The sequence below is a fragment of the Camponotus floridanus genome, unplaced genomic scaffold (assembly GCF_003227725.1).
Source record: "Camponotus floridanus strain SB8 unplaced genomic scaffold, Cflo_v7.5 scaffold10, whole genome shotgun sequence".
Taxonomy (NCBI): Eukaryota; Metazoa; Arthropoda; class Insecta; order Hymenoptera; family Formicidae; genus Camponotus; species Camponotus floridanus.
The window spans coordinates 3,077,367-3,095,140 of record NW_020229215.1 but is presented as its reverse complement, the minus strand read 5'-3'; the positions used below and the strand labels follow the sequence as shown (position 1 = coordinate 3,095,140).

General features: G+C 33.8%; 1 protein-coding gene across 1 annotated transcript in view; it reads left to right on the top strand.

Annotated features, from left to right (window-relative positions):
* Positions 1-6,313: 6,313 nt before the first annotated feature.
* The window catches only part of LOC105248604, an 84,307-nt gene continuing 72,846 nt past the window's right edge, over positions 6,314-17,774 (top strand). The window contains exon 1 of the mRNA XM_025409211.1: positions 6,314-6,526. Within this exon, the coding sequence (XP_025264996.1) occupies positions 6,365-6,526 (162 nt within the window). The 5' untranslated portion in view covers positions 6,314-6,364. The remainder of the gene's footprint in view (positions 6,527-17,774) is intronic.

Below are 17,774 nucleotides of genomic sequence, written 5' to 3'. Positions count from 1 at the left end.
GTATAACTAGGTCGATTCAAATGACACCACATGGAACCACATGGAAATAATATTCAGAATTTGTTTAAAATTTGCAAAAGTTTAAATACAGAGGAAATATTTGGTCAAATAATATTATAGAAGTACTAACTGATTAAAAAGATATTAAATATAATTTAATGAAATTAGTCATATATCTGTCACAAGGTGAAATTCTCTGCCAAAAGTTAATCATTTTGATTAACAAAATTCGGAATATTTCAGTAAAAACGCAATAAATATTAAAAAATACATCTCTGCACTGTAGCTAAGATCAAATTGTAATATTTCACAAAATTTCTTACTCAAAATACACTAAAAGTGGATATTCGTCAATATTGATTTTCAGCTACTTTTTGCTGGGATCATACATACAAAACATCCTTAAAAAATTTCAGACATTTTAAATATAAGGATAACAAAATTTTTAATAAATTCAACGACATTGCGCATATTTTAGAGTCACTATAATTGTTGCAAACAGTCATTATTCTCCAACTTCCCCGGTGAACTTCGGTATGTTTACACTGTCTCATGGTATTCGTTCCATCGGAGCAGCGATACTTTAATCCCCAGGTAAGCTTCCGTCTCGAGGAACCTTAAACCTTGGATTAGAACTGGACGAATTAAGTCCAACTATCTCTACGCGCTCGTTCGATTTAGGTTAATCTTTCAACGCAAATATCTAGTAAAAATGTCGCTGCTGTCGGGCTAAAAATTTATCAGTCATTTTCCATTCACTATAAAAGGTAGAAACCTATATTTTGAATTAAAAAAAATGAAACGGGTGTCTCATTATCTTTATTTAAAGTCAATCGAAAGAATTAGTGAACGATATAATTATACATTATTATTGTAACATAACAATAATGAGCTTCCTTTTAAAGGTAAATACGTGATGAAGTGTCACTCGGGATGCGAATCATATAAAGCCACGTGTCGAGAGGAAAGATAGAAAGCGACCTGCCGTTTCATGTCAGGCTACGAATTTACAAGTTGTTTTTCAGCTCTTGTCCTCTCTCCATCTCGATTCGATGTACGATCCGCCAGATAAATGAGCCTTTTAAATAATGCGCTCCCCTCGGAAGTCACGCTCGTGAGGTTACAACTGAATAAACATTCGAATTCACTACGTTCTACTTCCGCTGTGTTCATCCTTTACCAGCGCAACAATTTACTTCCGCTGCCGTGAGTTATTCTGCAGCTTGTCGCCATAAAAGTGCGAGGGCGATGTTCGTGCGGCGAGAAGTAGGATGAGAGCGAAATTGAATGTCTCGGGAAAAGAGTGTTCGGCAAAAACGGAATCGTCTTGGGTGCAACATCTGCTCTGTTTATGCATTAAAGAGAAAAGTGCCTGCGCTTTCGAAAATGTCGGATAAATAATGCCGAGTAATTATATCCCGTTTTCTTCTAGTGGGACGACAGCTACAGATTAGCTACGATTCTCTCGAAGGAAATATCTTTCCTCCTCGCAAGACATAACATCTTTAAATAATTTAATTATAATTTAATTATTAAAAAGCTGTGTGATAAAATTAAGTAAATACGTATTAACAATTTTGATATATTTAAACATTATTATCTCTCCTTCTCTCGCATGATGTATACATATAATGTTGAGATTTTTATAAATATATAAATTTTATGAGACATTTTTGACTTTTTAATGAATGTTTTGAATAATTTTAATAAATAACTATGCGATTTATATGCGTATTTATCATCTGCATGCAATCTGGAATGCAATAATCATACGCAAATGTCATTAAGTTTGATTAATCCGTGATATTCTGGCGTTTAATTTCCGTGCAAGCTCTCGTCATAATTATAGGAGATAAATCAGAATAAGCTGTTGTTCGAGATAGCCATTAACCCAGTTTGGATAATAAAAGCATGTCTTGAATTTTCATACTTTTATTTATCTATTTGTATATACATGCTTGAATAGACATTGATTAAGTGTATTAGAACAGCGAGTGGCGATAGAAATAATATTTTGTACGAGACGTCTTTATTTTTTTCAACAAGATACAACAAATTATGCCGCAAGTTATTACAGTGAAAATAATCGATAGTAATAATCTTAAGAGAGAATAACGTATCAAATAAAATCAATGAAACGAATCGTGATCTTTTAGGAAATTTAATTCTGAACAAAAAATTTCCTATAAACATGAGTCAAAAAATGCTTCCTGAAGAAGTTATCGCTCAAAAACCTCTGAAGGAAGAGCAAAAGGTGAAAAGAAAATGAAATAAAAAGAAAATGAAACTAAATAAATTTCTTCAAAAACGTCTTTATTCATTTTCTACTATTACGTGCTATTACTAAAATATTAGTTAAAAAAAATTATTTTATCTTCATAAAAGAAAAAGATTTTTATTTTTATCCTTTTTTTCAAGAAATTTATTTAGTTTTATTTTCTTTTTATTTCATTTTTTTTTCACCTTTTGCTCTTCCTTCATCAGAGGTTTTTGAGCGATAACTTCTTAAGGAAGCATTTTTCGACCCATATTTATAGGAAATTTTTTCAGAATTAAATTTCCTATAAGATCTCAAAGTCTGGCTGGAACGTTCGGGGCCACCCTGTATATATTTCCCCAAAGCTGTCTGAAAGTTTCGATTTCAATGTTTCATATAAAAACTGTTTTTTTAACTCGATTAATGGATATTAAACACCTGATAAAATTCTTCAGTATTTTTTCAAATATTATATTATTATTCATATTATTATTATATATTCAAATATCATATTATTCAAGTATTTCTTTAAATATTTTGAAATGCAACCGAGCTTCCTGTCGCGGTCCCATGTATTTTCCTTCTCCTTTTTAATTTATATAAATGGTGATCGCTCTACGCTGGACGAAAAAAAAAAAAAAAAAAAAAAAACTCGGATATTCGACATATGCGAGAACGTGGGAAACTTGGCCGATTAAATCTAATCAGATCGCGACGCGAAACTTTGTGCATTCTTAGCCTCTGAATAGTACAGGCGCATTCCTCGGAGGTCAGGGAGGAAGAAAGGGGCATCCATCGAATCGCTCGGTCATTCCAATCACGTAGTCGAGTTACAACGGTCCTCCCCCGCGAAGAAGAAGATTCCGAGTGGTTGGCGTTGCCGGTGCTGCAGTTCAGCGCTTTACAGTTTGCATACTGGTTGATTTACGGACGTGCGCTATACAAGGAATGTAATAGCGGACCTCTCGGGTTTGTTATTGCCGGTGCAACAATCGTTTGTATGCATTACTCTTTGCGGTGCCTGGCTTTATGCATATAATCTAGACGCCGGGATTCACAAGACGGGGATCGTTGCACACCAAGACGATGCGCCGGAAAACGCCTCTTGTCGTGTCTCGACACTTATTGCGTATCCTCGATGGAGGAGACGACGAATTACATAACGTCACAAATTATACAACATCCTTTGCGTTTAACACTTGATCGCACTCTGTGAGAAAACTTGTAACGTTACGCCTTTCGCGACAATTTAAATTATTTCTCGTTAAACGACTTGCTCCTATATTTTATTAAGCAGAATGCTCAAAAAATATTTATATTTATTAATATAAATTATAATATAATTTATTAATATAAATATTTATTTACATAAATTTATTTACAATAATCGTTATTTTTATAAGAATATTGTTATTATTAATTTTATGTTGATATTATGAATTTTACTCCAATATTTCACTTTTTATTTTTTATTAAGTAAAATTTATTTTTAGTTTTTTTATTATTTTTTATTATTTGCATTTTTTGAAACATTTTTTGAATTAATTAAATTTCTGCTCTCGAATAAATACAAAATTATATCAATAATAAAATTACTAATATTTGCAAAACATAAAAAACAAAAGATCGTATGTTTAATGACGATTTTTAGAAGCGTCAAAAAATTGGAAGAACCGATAAATTATATAATATCACAAATTATACCGTGTTTATTAACGCACAATTATATTCTATAGAAAAACCTTTCTATAACATTTTGGTGCAAATTTAAATTATTTTCTACTAATTGCTTTTATCATAATAAATGCGGAGCGGAATATTTCGGAAATATTTATTTACACATATGATAATCATCTTAAAATTAGTTTATTTTTATACATTAACAATGATATTATTAATTTTATTAATCCAATTTTACACTCTTATTTTCCGTAGGATTTATTTTGAAATTAATTAATTCCTCGAATGAAAAACTATATCAATAATAAAATTAATAAAACTTAAAAAAACAAGATTATAGAATATAACAAATATCGCGTGTTTAACGACATTTTTAAAAGTATTAAAAATTTGGAGGAGATGAAGATTCGTAAAAATTTAAATTAATTTCTATATTGAATGACTTGCTCTTATATTAATAATAATAAAACGAACAGAAAAAGAACATGTAAAAAATATTTATTTACATGTATGGTAAACATCTTATAATTAGTTTATTTATATATATATATATATATATATATATATATATATATATATATACACAGGGTGTCTCAGGTTTGTCCGGACAAACTTTGAGAGCTTATTTTACAAGTTGAAATAAGAAAAAAATGTTATATGAAATTTGTTTAGAAACGCTTTATTATGAAGTTATGACAGAAAATGTTCACAAACCAAAAATAATGAGACAAACGTGTTTATCCTCTCATTTCGAAGTGTTGTCCTTGTTGATAGAATAAGCTCCCAAAGTTTGTCCGGAAAAATTCGGGACATCCTGTATATATATATATATATATATATATATATATATATATATATATTTAACAATGATATTATTAATTTTAATATTCCGATACGTACGTATTGCTTTTCGTAAAATTGATTCAAACATTTTGAATTAATTACTATTTCTGCTCGATCAAATACAAAACTGTGTCAATAATGAAATTAATAATATTCGAAAGAATAGAAGATGTAAGATAAGAGGTGTCATATCTTTAAAGAAATCTTGAAAACCGTCAATATTTGCGAGAGAGCGCAGTACAATCGCGGGTATATACGAGAATAATCGAAATGGGGTTTCGCACCCTCTTCTTTGGTTCTACAAATTTACTCAACAGAATTGAAAGGCGTATCCCGCACTTTACCCGCACGAATGTCTCGTCGCAGAAGGAACTACTCGATATCGGGTCAGACGTTCCTTCATCGCCGCGTGAACTTCATCGACTTTTGCCCCTTCGCGCGCGAAGGCTCCCGGAAAATATCGAGGAATTTGCATATTTCGCGTCTCCCTCGAACGTGACTTGCTCACGATGTAACTAACAGACGTCATTATCTGTTTTATTTTTCATGTCTCCCATCGGGACGTCGGGCTGGCTGCGCTCATCCACGACTGCTGATAACTCTCCTCTCCTCTGTTTCTCTCTCTACTGGATGATGGTGACTGCGATGGTGACACATTAACGTACTGGTGATGGTGGCACGAATATACGCATGCATTTTAATATTTTCGCCTCATTTATTTCGCTTGGAAAAATATTAAAATTTGCAAACCGTTGTTACTCTTCCCCCTTTCGTTAATCATTCATTAATGCTCGAATTGCTAATATTAACAACGTTCGAAATCGCTCGTTATCGATCGCCGCGAACTTGACATGTATATCGCGGAACAATACGGATACTCCCGCGTCCCGATATCACGCACTATTGCAATCGTTTCGCCATTTCCTCGGAAACTTCTGCGACCGTGCCGTGTCCCTTTATTGGCCCCCGCACGCGAAATTATCGCACGAATCTGCATTTACATGCTGGAACGTCTGCGGTCCCGTCCGCAAACTCCATCGTCACAAACGATCTCCGCGTTAAATTCCGCAAATGTTGGCCGCTTCCCCTCCCCTTGCCCCCTTGCCCCCCTTTGCCCCCTCCCTCCCCCTCGTCTCCCTTGCCACGGCATGTTAAACCGTGTATCGTGTGTAAACGAAACGACGCCGCTTTCGCTGCTGGCGAAATTGTTACCATTGACAACCAACTGTGCCCGCTCCACCGAACCCAATCCACTTTGCCTGATCCACTCATTAATTACTCCCGATCCCCCTTAAATTGATCACTGTTGCGGCGGCGACGTCATTACGGCTCATTGATCGATTCTCGATATCCGATCGTCCCGAACTTGCCGCGCGTCTTTTCTCCCATCCTCGGATAATTAATGCACGCTAATCTCCCTAAATTAATCGTAACGCGCGTCTTGCGTCATCTGTCTCTTGAATATTTAATATTTCCATTTTTTTTTACGTCGCTCGTGGCTTTGTTTCGTGTTTTTTTAACTGGACAGCCTTGTTGTCAGGCACCCTGAAGACCTATCAACGTGCGGCCTGCGACGAGGAAACGATGACGTTGAAGTGCCCACCCGGCACGACCATCCTCGTCGAACACGCTCAGTACGGAAGAACGGGAATGTATGGTATCAGCAAATGCAACTCATCCGTTCCCCCGATAATTGCGGGGGACGAGCCGACGAATCACACATGCATCTGGCCGCAATCAGTGCAGGTATGTGCCAATGAAATTCTCTCGTTTCGCACAAGCGGATGCCGATTGAGCGCCTAGGATTTTCGAGTTCATTGAAAATTGCCGTGAACGCATTAATAGTTTTCATTGATTCGGAAGAGAAAATTGAGAGTAAAATCTTAAGAATGCTTTGTACTTATTTTCAAAATATTGAGAATTTAATGAAAATTGTACAGAATGTCCTTACATATTTAGAATATTCAGTACAATTTTTAAATCGATTCACTAAAGCGTTCAAGTTATAAGGATTTTAATTTGCACCGAATTAACATGTGTTCTTATAGGAAACGTATAACCACATCGATTCAAATGACAAAAACACATGGAAATAATATTCAGAATTTGTTTAAAATTTGCAAAAGTTTGGATACAGAGGAAATATTTGGTCAAATAATATTATACAAGTACTAACTGGTTAAAAAGATATTAAATATAATTCAATGAAGTTAGCCATGTATCTGTCACAAGGTGAAATTCTCTGCCAAAAGTTAATCATTTCGATTAACAAAATTCGGAATATTTCAGTAAAAACGCAATAAATATTAAAAAATACATCTCTGCACAATTTCTCATACTCAAAAGTAGATATTTGTCAATATTGATTTTCAGCTTTTTTTGCTGGGATTGTACATGCAAAACATCCTTAAGGATGTATTGGACGGACCGTCTATCTCAAAAGTTAATCCAAAGTACCAAAAAATTAAAGTTGGGCAGAATACGAATTCTAATTGATCAAAAATTTTTTAAAAATCACGAAATCATACTTTAAAGTATTCTTTAATATAAATAGGTCTTAATTTCCAAGAAAATGTTGCCACGTTTTATCATCAATATTACGTCAAATCGATAATCACAGTTATTTTTTAATAATAATTTCAAAACGAGCAAGTAAATCGTTTTAAAACTTTGTGGGAACATTTTTACATGTATGAAGAATATAATATTACAAAATGAAATTTTTATCATTGTTTTTTTGTAGTTTGTGAATAATTGATTACCTGTCTCTTGAACGTTTACATAAGATCCTATGTTAAAATCGCAAAATTTAAAAATTAATAACTTTTAAAGGACCAAGTAAAAAAATTTGATATAATTCATGACGATTTAGAATGTTATTAAGAATGTTAAATTAAAAATTCACGGTGATTGATTGTAATATATCTTCAATGCATCCTTAAGACGATTGCACGATTTTCCTCGAAATATATTTTTATTTGCGAAAAGAGAGGACTTTAATTTTCTCATTTATATTTCACTTCTTTGTTTTTTGAAGGGGGATTAAAACTTTTTGAGGACGAAATATTCACCGAGTGTCCGACCCTAATAAAATAATTTGATTAATTTTCTTTTAATTAAGGATATCATTAACTGTATATAATTTTAATGTCAAGAGTACTAAATAATTTTGTCAATCTTGACATGTAATTGACGTTTAAAGTGATACGTTTCTTCTTACGTTCCTATTAATTAATGACATCATTAACATATATCATTTTAACATCAGGTATCAAATAATTTCGTCAGTTTTTGAAATGTAATTAGTGTTTAATACGACATGTTTCTTCTGTAATAAGCCAAAAGCTTGATTACACACACACAAATTCTCGTGTATTTCTCGTGTAATAACGTAGCGTACGAACTTGGCAAATTTGCAAGACTTGGTAAGACATGATCCCACCCTTTCGCGGAAAGTTTAATATTTGGACGTACTTTAGATTCCGATTATCTTCCAATTCTGCCTCTTCAGCATCCAAAAGGAAGTTTTGCGGAGTCTAAACTCCCGATTGCCTAAACTCGAAAGTTTCAAAGAATCCGAACGTCGATCAAATATATAGGATACGTCATATCCGTTTTATTATAACCGACATTACACGATTGTACCTTGATATATAGCTGACAAGGGATCTTCGCGAGCTGGAAAATTCTGGTTTCGATAAACCGCATATAACAATTATTATCTAAAAATGTTTTATACAAAAGTTTTATTGTAAAAATGCCTCTATTTAACCACATTAATAAAAATTTTTTTAAAAATAATTCTTAAAAAAATTATTTTTTAAAAATTTTATTAATGCGATTAAAAAGATTAAAGATACCTTTATGGCAAATCTTTTATATGAGAAACATTTTTTGATATCTCGAATAGTTTTGAAGATTATTAAGATTAATAAGAAAAGCAAAAGGCTATTCTTCATATGAAAGATTTCATCTCCTAGAATCGTTTTTGAGCAGCAACTGAAAATTTTTAAATTCATCTATTTATTCTCCCTGCCCTCTTTCATCAAAAGCAAAATTTTCCTTTTCGAGGCTTCACATTTACACGACAATATTTTATTTATTTTTCGATTTCGCTTTCGAAACTTCAAAATATTCAACGTCTTACTTTTATTGGTTCCTCGTTTCTAATCTAAGAAAAGGACATAGATGATTTATTCTTCTCGCGCATTCTCGTTTTCCCTTCTACTTCGCATGGTTACCAAACCGGAAAGAATCGTAAACCGGATCCACCCTTCCTGGGGGGGTTAACCTCCGTACGCTTCAAGCCTCGTAAACTTTGTTCGGATGCGTGACCTCGTGCATGAATTGCAGTACATTCTTATCTTTTGGAAGATTTCACGTAGACTCGAGATTGCCGCAATCTTTCCTATCACGATTATATTCCCCTATTTACGTATTGTTAGATGTAACACGAAAAATGCGACAATTTAAGAATATTCTTGCTACAAAATTAATAATTACGAATTAACTGATTATTAGTAATTTAATGTTTCACAATCTCTCAAATACGTGTTTTCTTTTTTAATTTTTATTTTATGTTTTACAAAAAAGATACTACATTTATTTCTGCTTGACATACAATGTGAGATGAGTATAAATTAAATAAATTCGAATGTTTGGTGTGGCTGAAAAATAATATGGTAACTTTGAAAATTATAATTTTCTCAAAAAAGGAAATAAAAAAATTATTACATGTAAATGAATAAATCTACGCAAATTCGTTTTTTTTTCGTTTATGCAAAAGCAAGCCAATTTTCCTGCATAGAGAAAGCTGCCGCGCGATGATTTGTATAATCACTTTTGACACTTCACAACAATGTTACATTTAATTTTATCTATTCACATCATCATAATAAAAACATCCAACAATAGTTTTTTAAAATATATCTTATATTATTTTTGAATTTTTTAATAATATTTATATAATTTTTTTATAATATTTTTTTATATATGTCGTAACAAGTGTGAGAGATTTATTTCACAACGTTGCATTTAATTTTGTCTGTTCGTGTCATCATAATAAAAACGTCTGACAATATTTTTTTTCTTTATATATTATTTCTAAATTTCTTTACATACTTTATAATATTGTAACAAGTGTAAAAGATTTACGCTCACACGTCCAAGTATCCTTAAATGGTGCTACACAAGTTTATAGATCTACGGCAAAGTGGAGATATTTTATGCTCTCGCTTCCTTCCCCGCGTTTCCTTCCGGATGGTTTCAAAATTGCCGGTGAGTTCGCTTTAAGCGCGTCGAAAGGCGAGAGCCTTCGTCAAAGGCGATGAAAGTGCAGCAACTAAACTAAAATGCAACTGTAAACACCTTCAAAGAAGATTGCGCGAAATTTTCGCGAGGGTGATGATCGAACAAATCAGAAAGCCCGGGGAGAATCTCCCTCTCTCTTCGTCCACGCGCGATTTACTATCTCAACAGGGATACACGGCACCGCGGGGAGAATGTGCCCGCACGAAAAGTTGCTTTCTTTGAGCTTAATTCACTGGCAATTACTTGGATCCCTCGCGCGAGGGCGGAAGGGGAGAGATACGTCCCGCGTCGGGTTAAAATCTTGGTTTGCGGAATAATGGCAACTGACCTGAAAACGGCGCATCCCTGTGTTTCGCGAAGCATGCGACTGACAAATTCGTTTGAGCTAAAAAGAGACGGAGGAAAGAAGAGAGAGCAAGAAGGAGGGATAGAGGAAGCGATGTAACGAGGTTGTCGGTGGCTGAATAACGTGTTCTTAGAGACACACGCGACCCTTCACATATATATATATATATATATATATATATATATATATATATATATATGTACCTTCTTTCGATATTAAATTATCCATTTACGGAGCTTGCAATTTGATTTCGGCCAAGCGGAAATCGAATATAGGATTAGCACATTTTCGCTGTCGCATTTCGCGGTTGAAATCCTTTCCTCTCTACGGGATTTTTAAATATAGGGTACCTGGGAAAATGTGAGAAATAGATTTCTGAAGGATTTCTTTCGTACCTGGAGAAATCAGGGAATTCTCGTGGAATTTTATTGGGCCTCGGGGAGTTTTTTCAATCATTCTCTCTTTGATAATTTTGCTCTCAGAATGTCTACTTCCTAAAAAGACATGAGAAGCCTGGAATTCTCAAGAATTCCCTTTTGTATTTGGCAAAATCAGCCAATTCTCATGGTATTTTATTTTATTGAGAATCTCTCTTTCTCAGGGAATTTCTTTAAATAATCTTCTCTTTGATAATTTTGCGCTTATTGTAAATAGTCTTGAGAGGTTTTTCCTTTGTACGAGTGAAAAACGCTAGAAAATATATGTATATAATAAAAAAATTATTTTAGAGCGTTGCACTAAAAAATCTTTGAAATATTTTCTTTACTTGAAATTTTGAATAAAAATATCTGAAAGATCAGAGAAATTTTTTTAAGGAACTTTTTTACAAAATTGCTCATATTGTAAACAGTCGGCAAACCAAGTGAATTATGCAAATATATTATAAATATACATCCATCACTGTTTATATATTCAATGTCTCGATAAAATATTGAATCTGCAGAAAATATTTTTTCTTGTAATTTTTAGTGATGAAAAAATGAAAATATTTTCCTAGTAAAAAATGTTTATCTTACGACAGCTTTCGCAGCTTTTTTAGTACATTTGCAAATATAACACTTGAAGCTTAAGTGGCTCTGTGTTTGTCCCGTGTTTGAGTGAACGTTAGAAAATGCATGCAAAAGCTTATTTAAGAAAGTTGCAAAAGATTTTTAAAGTATTCTCTTTACTTTGAATTTGAAAAATATAACAAATCTGAAAAATCAGGGAACTTTTCTTAGCAAAATTTGCATAGACATCCTGCATTACAAACGTTTAACTGTACTACTAGTGAAGAAAATATTTTTAGATTTATGTCATCGAAGGATCTCGGGAACTCATTTCTTGACGAGAAATCCAAAAGGATCTCCGCTTTCCTTTCTCTGAGAAAAGGGAAAAAAAGGTGGCGTTATTCGCGCAGCATTGCGGTATAATAACTTACCCTCGGTACGTACAATAAAAATCTCCCACCGTTGCCCATCGGTTTGCGGTTTTCACAAGTCCACGTATCGATTTCATATTTCATATTCCATTCGGGAAATCGATCCATCGCTTTTCATGCGATGGAGTAACTCTTTTATTTCGTCGACGATCTTATCCTCCTCCGCGGATCTTGCTTTTCACGAGGGATCCTGTGCGCTTTCGCTCCCACGTTTCCTGCTTTTTAGCCACTGGATATACGTACGATCTCCGAACTTCTCAAATACACTTCACAAAAAATGATTGTATACCGTATTTAAATCTTTTCCTCGCTTGGATACATTGTGTATGTGTGTATTATTGCTGGGATTGTTAAAAAGAATAGAATTTACCGATGGTTTTTTTTAACAGGAGAGAGGTCGAGTCGAAAATATTGTTTCCCGATGCATTCAACAAGTCGAAACGTTAGAAATCACACCATTCGTAATTGTTTTCAATTGAATTTATGGTATTTTATTCTCATAAACAGGTTGTAACGTATATATCGTAGAACGAATCAATGATCGATAAAATCTAAAAGGTCGGACATCGCGGAGAAATCTTTCTGTCCGAGCGATTTATTTGGTCTCTTAACAAAAGGTCGACCCATAAAACAAGTCCATAAGTGCGCGTAATTTATTTACTATTCTCATATCGGATCAACTTCGCAATCGCAGTTAGCTACGAACGATTTATAGAGTTCTAAAGCACTTTCATCTCCCATTTGTCGCTTTTTACTTTGAAACGAAAGTTTAGATGGAGTTTAAATCAACTCGGTTCAACATAAATTCAACAAATGGGAGTTGGAGGTGGTTGGAAGTCGCATTAACGTGATTATTTGAAAACCATACCAAGAAAAATATCTAATCTTTCTGCATGTTACATCTTATATTTACACATATGTCATAAGGAGAAACAAATAATATGTTGAGAAATTTTTTTTCATAAAGAAAGCCTGACAAGGGAACCTCGCGAACTGGAAAATTCTGATTTTGATGAAACTTTGTACTTCGGGAGGACAAATAGATGAATTTAGAAATTTACTGTACAAAAGGGATCTTAAAAAAAGATTTTAAAATGTGAAATCATCCCTATCCTAAAAGAAAATGAAATTATTACTATAGAGCAAATTTTGTATTTTTCTCGATATGTCGTAAAATTGTGCGATATGCGTAAAATTGTTCGAAATATTGAAAAATGTTTTATATACCAAAGTTTCATGGTTAAAACACCTCTATTTAACCAATATATTAATAAAATTCCCCAAAATATTAATAAAATTTTGGGGAAATTCACAATTTCTTTCGCAGATATTTTCAAAAATTATTTGTTTAAAGTTTCATAAGAATGTTTTGTATGTCCCAGCAATCCCAGCAAAAAGTAGCTGAAAATCAATATTGATGAATATCCACTTTTGAATATGAGAAATTGTGCGGAATTACAATTTGATCTTAGCTACAGTGCAGAGATGTATTTTTTAATATTTATTGCGTTTTTACTGAAATATTCCGAATTTTGTTAATCGAAATGATTAACTTTTGGCAGAGAATTTCGCCTTGTGATAGACACATGACTAACTTCATTGAATTATATTTAATATCTTTTTAATCAGTTAGTACTTGTATAATATTATTTGACCAAATATTTCCTCTGTATCTACACTTTTGCAAATTTTACACAAATTCTGAATATTATTTCCATATGTTTTTGTTATTTGAATTGACGTGGTTTCCCATAAGAATGCATGTTAATTCGGTGCAGATTAAAATCCTTATAACTTGTGAACGCTTTGGTGAATCGATTTAAAAATTGTACTGAAGATTCTAAACATATATAAGGACATTATGTACAATTTTCATTAAATTCTCAATATTTTGAAAATAAGTACAAAACATCTTTAACGTGATCAAATAGAGCTGTTTTAATCACGAAACTTTTATATAAAACACTTTTCGATATCTCGAAAAATTTTCCGAGAAAAGTAACACACAGAAAAAAAGGACATTCTTGTTTTGAAAATATATTTAGTTTTAACATGGAAATCTTGAAATGAGATTATATTGCGTTAATTAAAGAAAAATATAATTACTTGAATAATTGCTTACTTGAAACCATTGAAGCCATTTTATATAATTCAATCGAGAAAAATATATTCTTATGACTTAATTTTCTTGAATGGAAAAGAAACAATGTTATGTAATAGATAGAAAATAACATTTTTAATCAGAGGTTATAATTTATATTTTTATCAGAGATTATAATAACATATTAAATCACGGATTATAGTTTTTCTTAAAGTAGAATTAAAAAATATATATTCTTGAGGTTACATTTACAATATTAAAGTAAGACTACAATATTGTTAAAATTTAAAATTATTAAATTCTTCTAAGAAAATTATAAATTATTGCATATATACGAAACAATGAACGTGGTAGTTTAAGTATAAAAATTTTGATTTGACACTTGTTTTTTTTCTGTGCAGTCGCTCCACATATGAGGGGTGATTTCACCCGTTAGAATCGCTTTTGAGCCAATGAAAATTTCTACATTCATCTATTTGCTCTCCGCCTCTTCCTACATGTGTCTGAATAATGTTTCAACAACATCAGAATTTCAGAGTTCGCGAGGTTTCCTTGTGAGTGAACTATATCGTTTTTAAAATAAATTCTTCCCCTCCTCCCCTCTCTCTCTCTCTCTCTCTCTCTCTCTCTCTCTCTCTCTTTAAAATGCGATTTAAGATATTCGATTCTGAAGCGATATGAAGAGCATTCAGCACTCTATATCGGCGTACCTAGCATGAGGGAATCGACGGTATAATTCGCAGGAGAACGCGATCGCTCGCGTCATTGCTTCCGACGCACGTGAGGAATGCCTTCGTCGCTGCTGCTGTTTCCGGTGCACGCGTAGGAATCACGGGTACGCGGCTACGAGGATACTTTACCCGGGGGCGCGGATTCTCCGCGCCGGGAATTCTCAAAGCGGTGAGAGAGAGACGCGTATCCGGATGAAAGCGTATTTTCTCCGTAGAAGGGTTCGCGCCCCGAAAGTGGCTTCGTGGAAACCCCCCGCTGGAACGATTCGGATCTCGCGAAAAGGCTTTTCCGCGCGAACGCTTATTTCCCACCTCCTCGATTCTCCTCCTCTCCGTGAGCAACTCTTCTCGGAGACATACGTCGCTGCCTCCATAAAGAGGAAGGAATTTAAAGTCCCGACTTATGTCGGAATAAAAGTGTCGCGCCTGTAGACGCCGATAGACGCGCGCTCGCCTTCCCTCTTTCCCCCCCTGGCCCCTCCGAGAAACGTGCGGGTAAATCGCGATGACTAAAAGAGAAGAGAAGCAGGAATAAAGCAAAGAGAATTCACGGAGGAGTGTATTTATATATAAAGAGCAGTCTGTCCTAATCGTTGGAAAAATTGATAATTTTTGGAATTTTTTTTTATGAAGGATAGTGAAAGTTGATTTTTTTTGACGTTTTGACGTATGTTCTTATCGATATTTGAACAGTACGTCAGCATTTTGGAATATTAGATATTTAGTTTTTTTTTTGTTTATTTTATACGAGCTTCTGCGTGTTCAAAGATACATAGTTCGATCATGCAACATGTTGTTCCTCGTGTAATCATCTAAAATTAAAAATCTCAGTCTAGCTTTATTTTGTAGAATATTTTTGGGATATTGAACCGAATTTCTCTCTCTCTCTCTCTCTCTCGCTCGCTTTCTCATTTAAAAAAACTGAAAAATAACAAAATAGTCTTTTTTTAAATTAGATATTTCACAATTTGGCTGAACTTTTTAATTTCTTGAAGGTCAGGAAAATATATTAAAAATTAATCTTTTAAATTCTAATTAGATTTAATATCCCAAAAATATCCTACGGAATAAAACTAAATTGAATTTTTTCATTTCAGACAATTGCACGAGAGACAAAATATCACATTGTTTAGCAACAAAATATCACATTGTTGGGCAACATATGTTTTTATTGATATTTAAACAATATGTCAGTATTTTAAAATCTTGAATATTCATCTTTTTTATATTCAATACAAGTTTCTGCGCATAATAGCGTACTCAAAAATGCATGATTCGACAGTATATGTTGCTCGTGTAATTGTTTGAAAAAACTCGGACTAATTTTTCTTTTGTTTTTATTCCGATTATTTTTGAAATATTAAACTTAATTTCATTTTTAAAAAATTGAAACATAACAAAATGTAATACGTTATAAAACATCATGATTTAAAACATTAGGTATTCCAATTTTATTGAAATTTTTTTATTTCACGAAAATCAGAAAAATATTAAAAATATTATTCTTTTAAATTTTAATTAAATTCAGAATCCCATAAATATCTTACAAAATGAAACTAGACCGAATTTTTTCATCTCAAAAAATTATACAAGGAGCAGCGTGTCATGCAGTGACTTTTGAACATACACATTACGTACACAGGCTGTATTGAACGTAGAAAAAAAACTAAATATTCAAGATTAAAGAATACTGACGTACTCTAAGCATCGGTAAAAACATATGTAAAACATGAAAAATATCAATTTCTAACATTTTTCATATTAAGAATAGACTGAGCCTTTGAACAAGCGGGAATGAATAAAGGATCCGCGGACAAATCAAGATCGAGTGACGAATAAAGCGGATTAAGGGAACCTGATTTATTTTACGACTCGGGCTTTGTTGCGAGATACATGTACCTTTCTAAAGATTGAGACGCGATATGCTTCTTCTTCTTCGGTTTATTGTTTAATCCTTCATACATCGTACAAGAAATGATTTTGTGGCGCTTTCTATATATTTTATATGTATATTATGCATCCTTTTCTCGCTCTCTTTCTCTCTTTCTCTTTCTCTCTGAGAGAAAAACATATTTTTATCGAGGCGCGGATATAACAAGCGACTGTTCTACATAAAATAAAACCCCCCGAAGATGCTCCATAAACGCATCTCGATAATCTTGCTGTTGTTCGCGAATTAAATCGGAATTAATTCGACTGATATTCCATCCCGCATGATTGGAAACAACACGGTTCCACCTCATTCGCGCCGAGATTAGCTGTTGTTAGTCGACGATATCGCTTCGCTTACGAGAGAGTCGAGAGAAACGGTACAATGGTCGACGGGAATTACACGTCCTGACTTCGCCCTCTCCGAAGGACGAACTTGCACAACGGGGTTGCACGGTAAACGTTTACGTATTGTGACGGACGACACGGATGTATCGATACAATACGCGCGGAAAATCGATTTCTCCCTCGGGAGGGGAGACCCGGGCGCGTGGGCGGGGGCGGAAGGGGAGAGGGAGGGGGCGAACTCGGATAATTAGATGGATATCGTACGCGGGTCGCGCACGTGGGGAATCCCAACGTGTGTCGGTGGCAGCTTGAACCCCGGAAATGTAATTTCCACATTTCTCTCGCAGGCAAAACGGCGCAAACGCCTCTCGAAAGGATCCTCCCTCGCATCCTCGTGCGCGAAATATTACAATCGGCGAACACGAATTCTTTTTTTTTTCCCCCTCGCATTTCCCAACCTCTCACCTAGAGCGGGTCTATCGATTTTCAATTACCGCACATGTCGCATGAGCGAGCTTAATGTAACCGGGAGCTCGTATTAATGTAACTCGTATTCAATATTTGCCATGAAATGTATATAAAGAACTAGTATTAACATTAAATCCAAAGTATATTTTTTTTCTCTTACAAGCAGTAGTTCCAGAAAGAAGACGCTAGCTCTCTGATTGTGTGTGTTTGAACTGCATCCTCTTCTTGCATCACTGTTTAACAGTTTAATTTCTAACAAACTGAATTTAAAATAATTTATTCAATAATCTGGATTGAATTTATCCAATAATCTTGTTGAAATTCAAAATATTAAACAGACT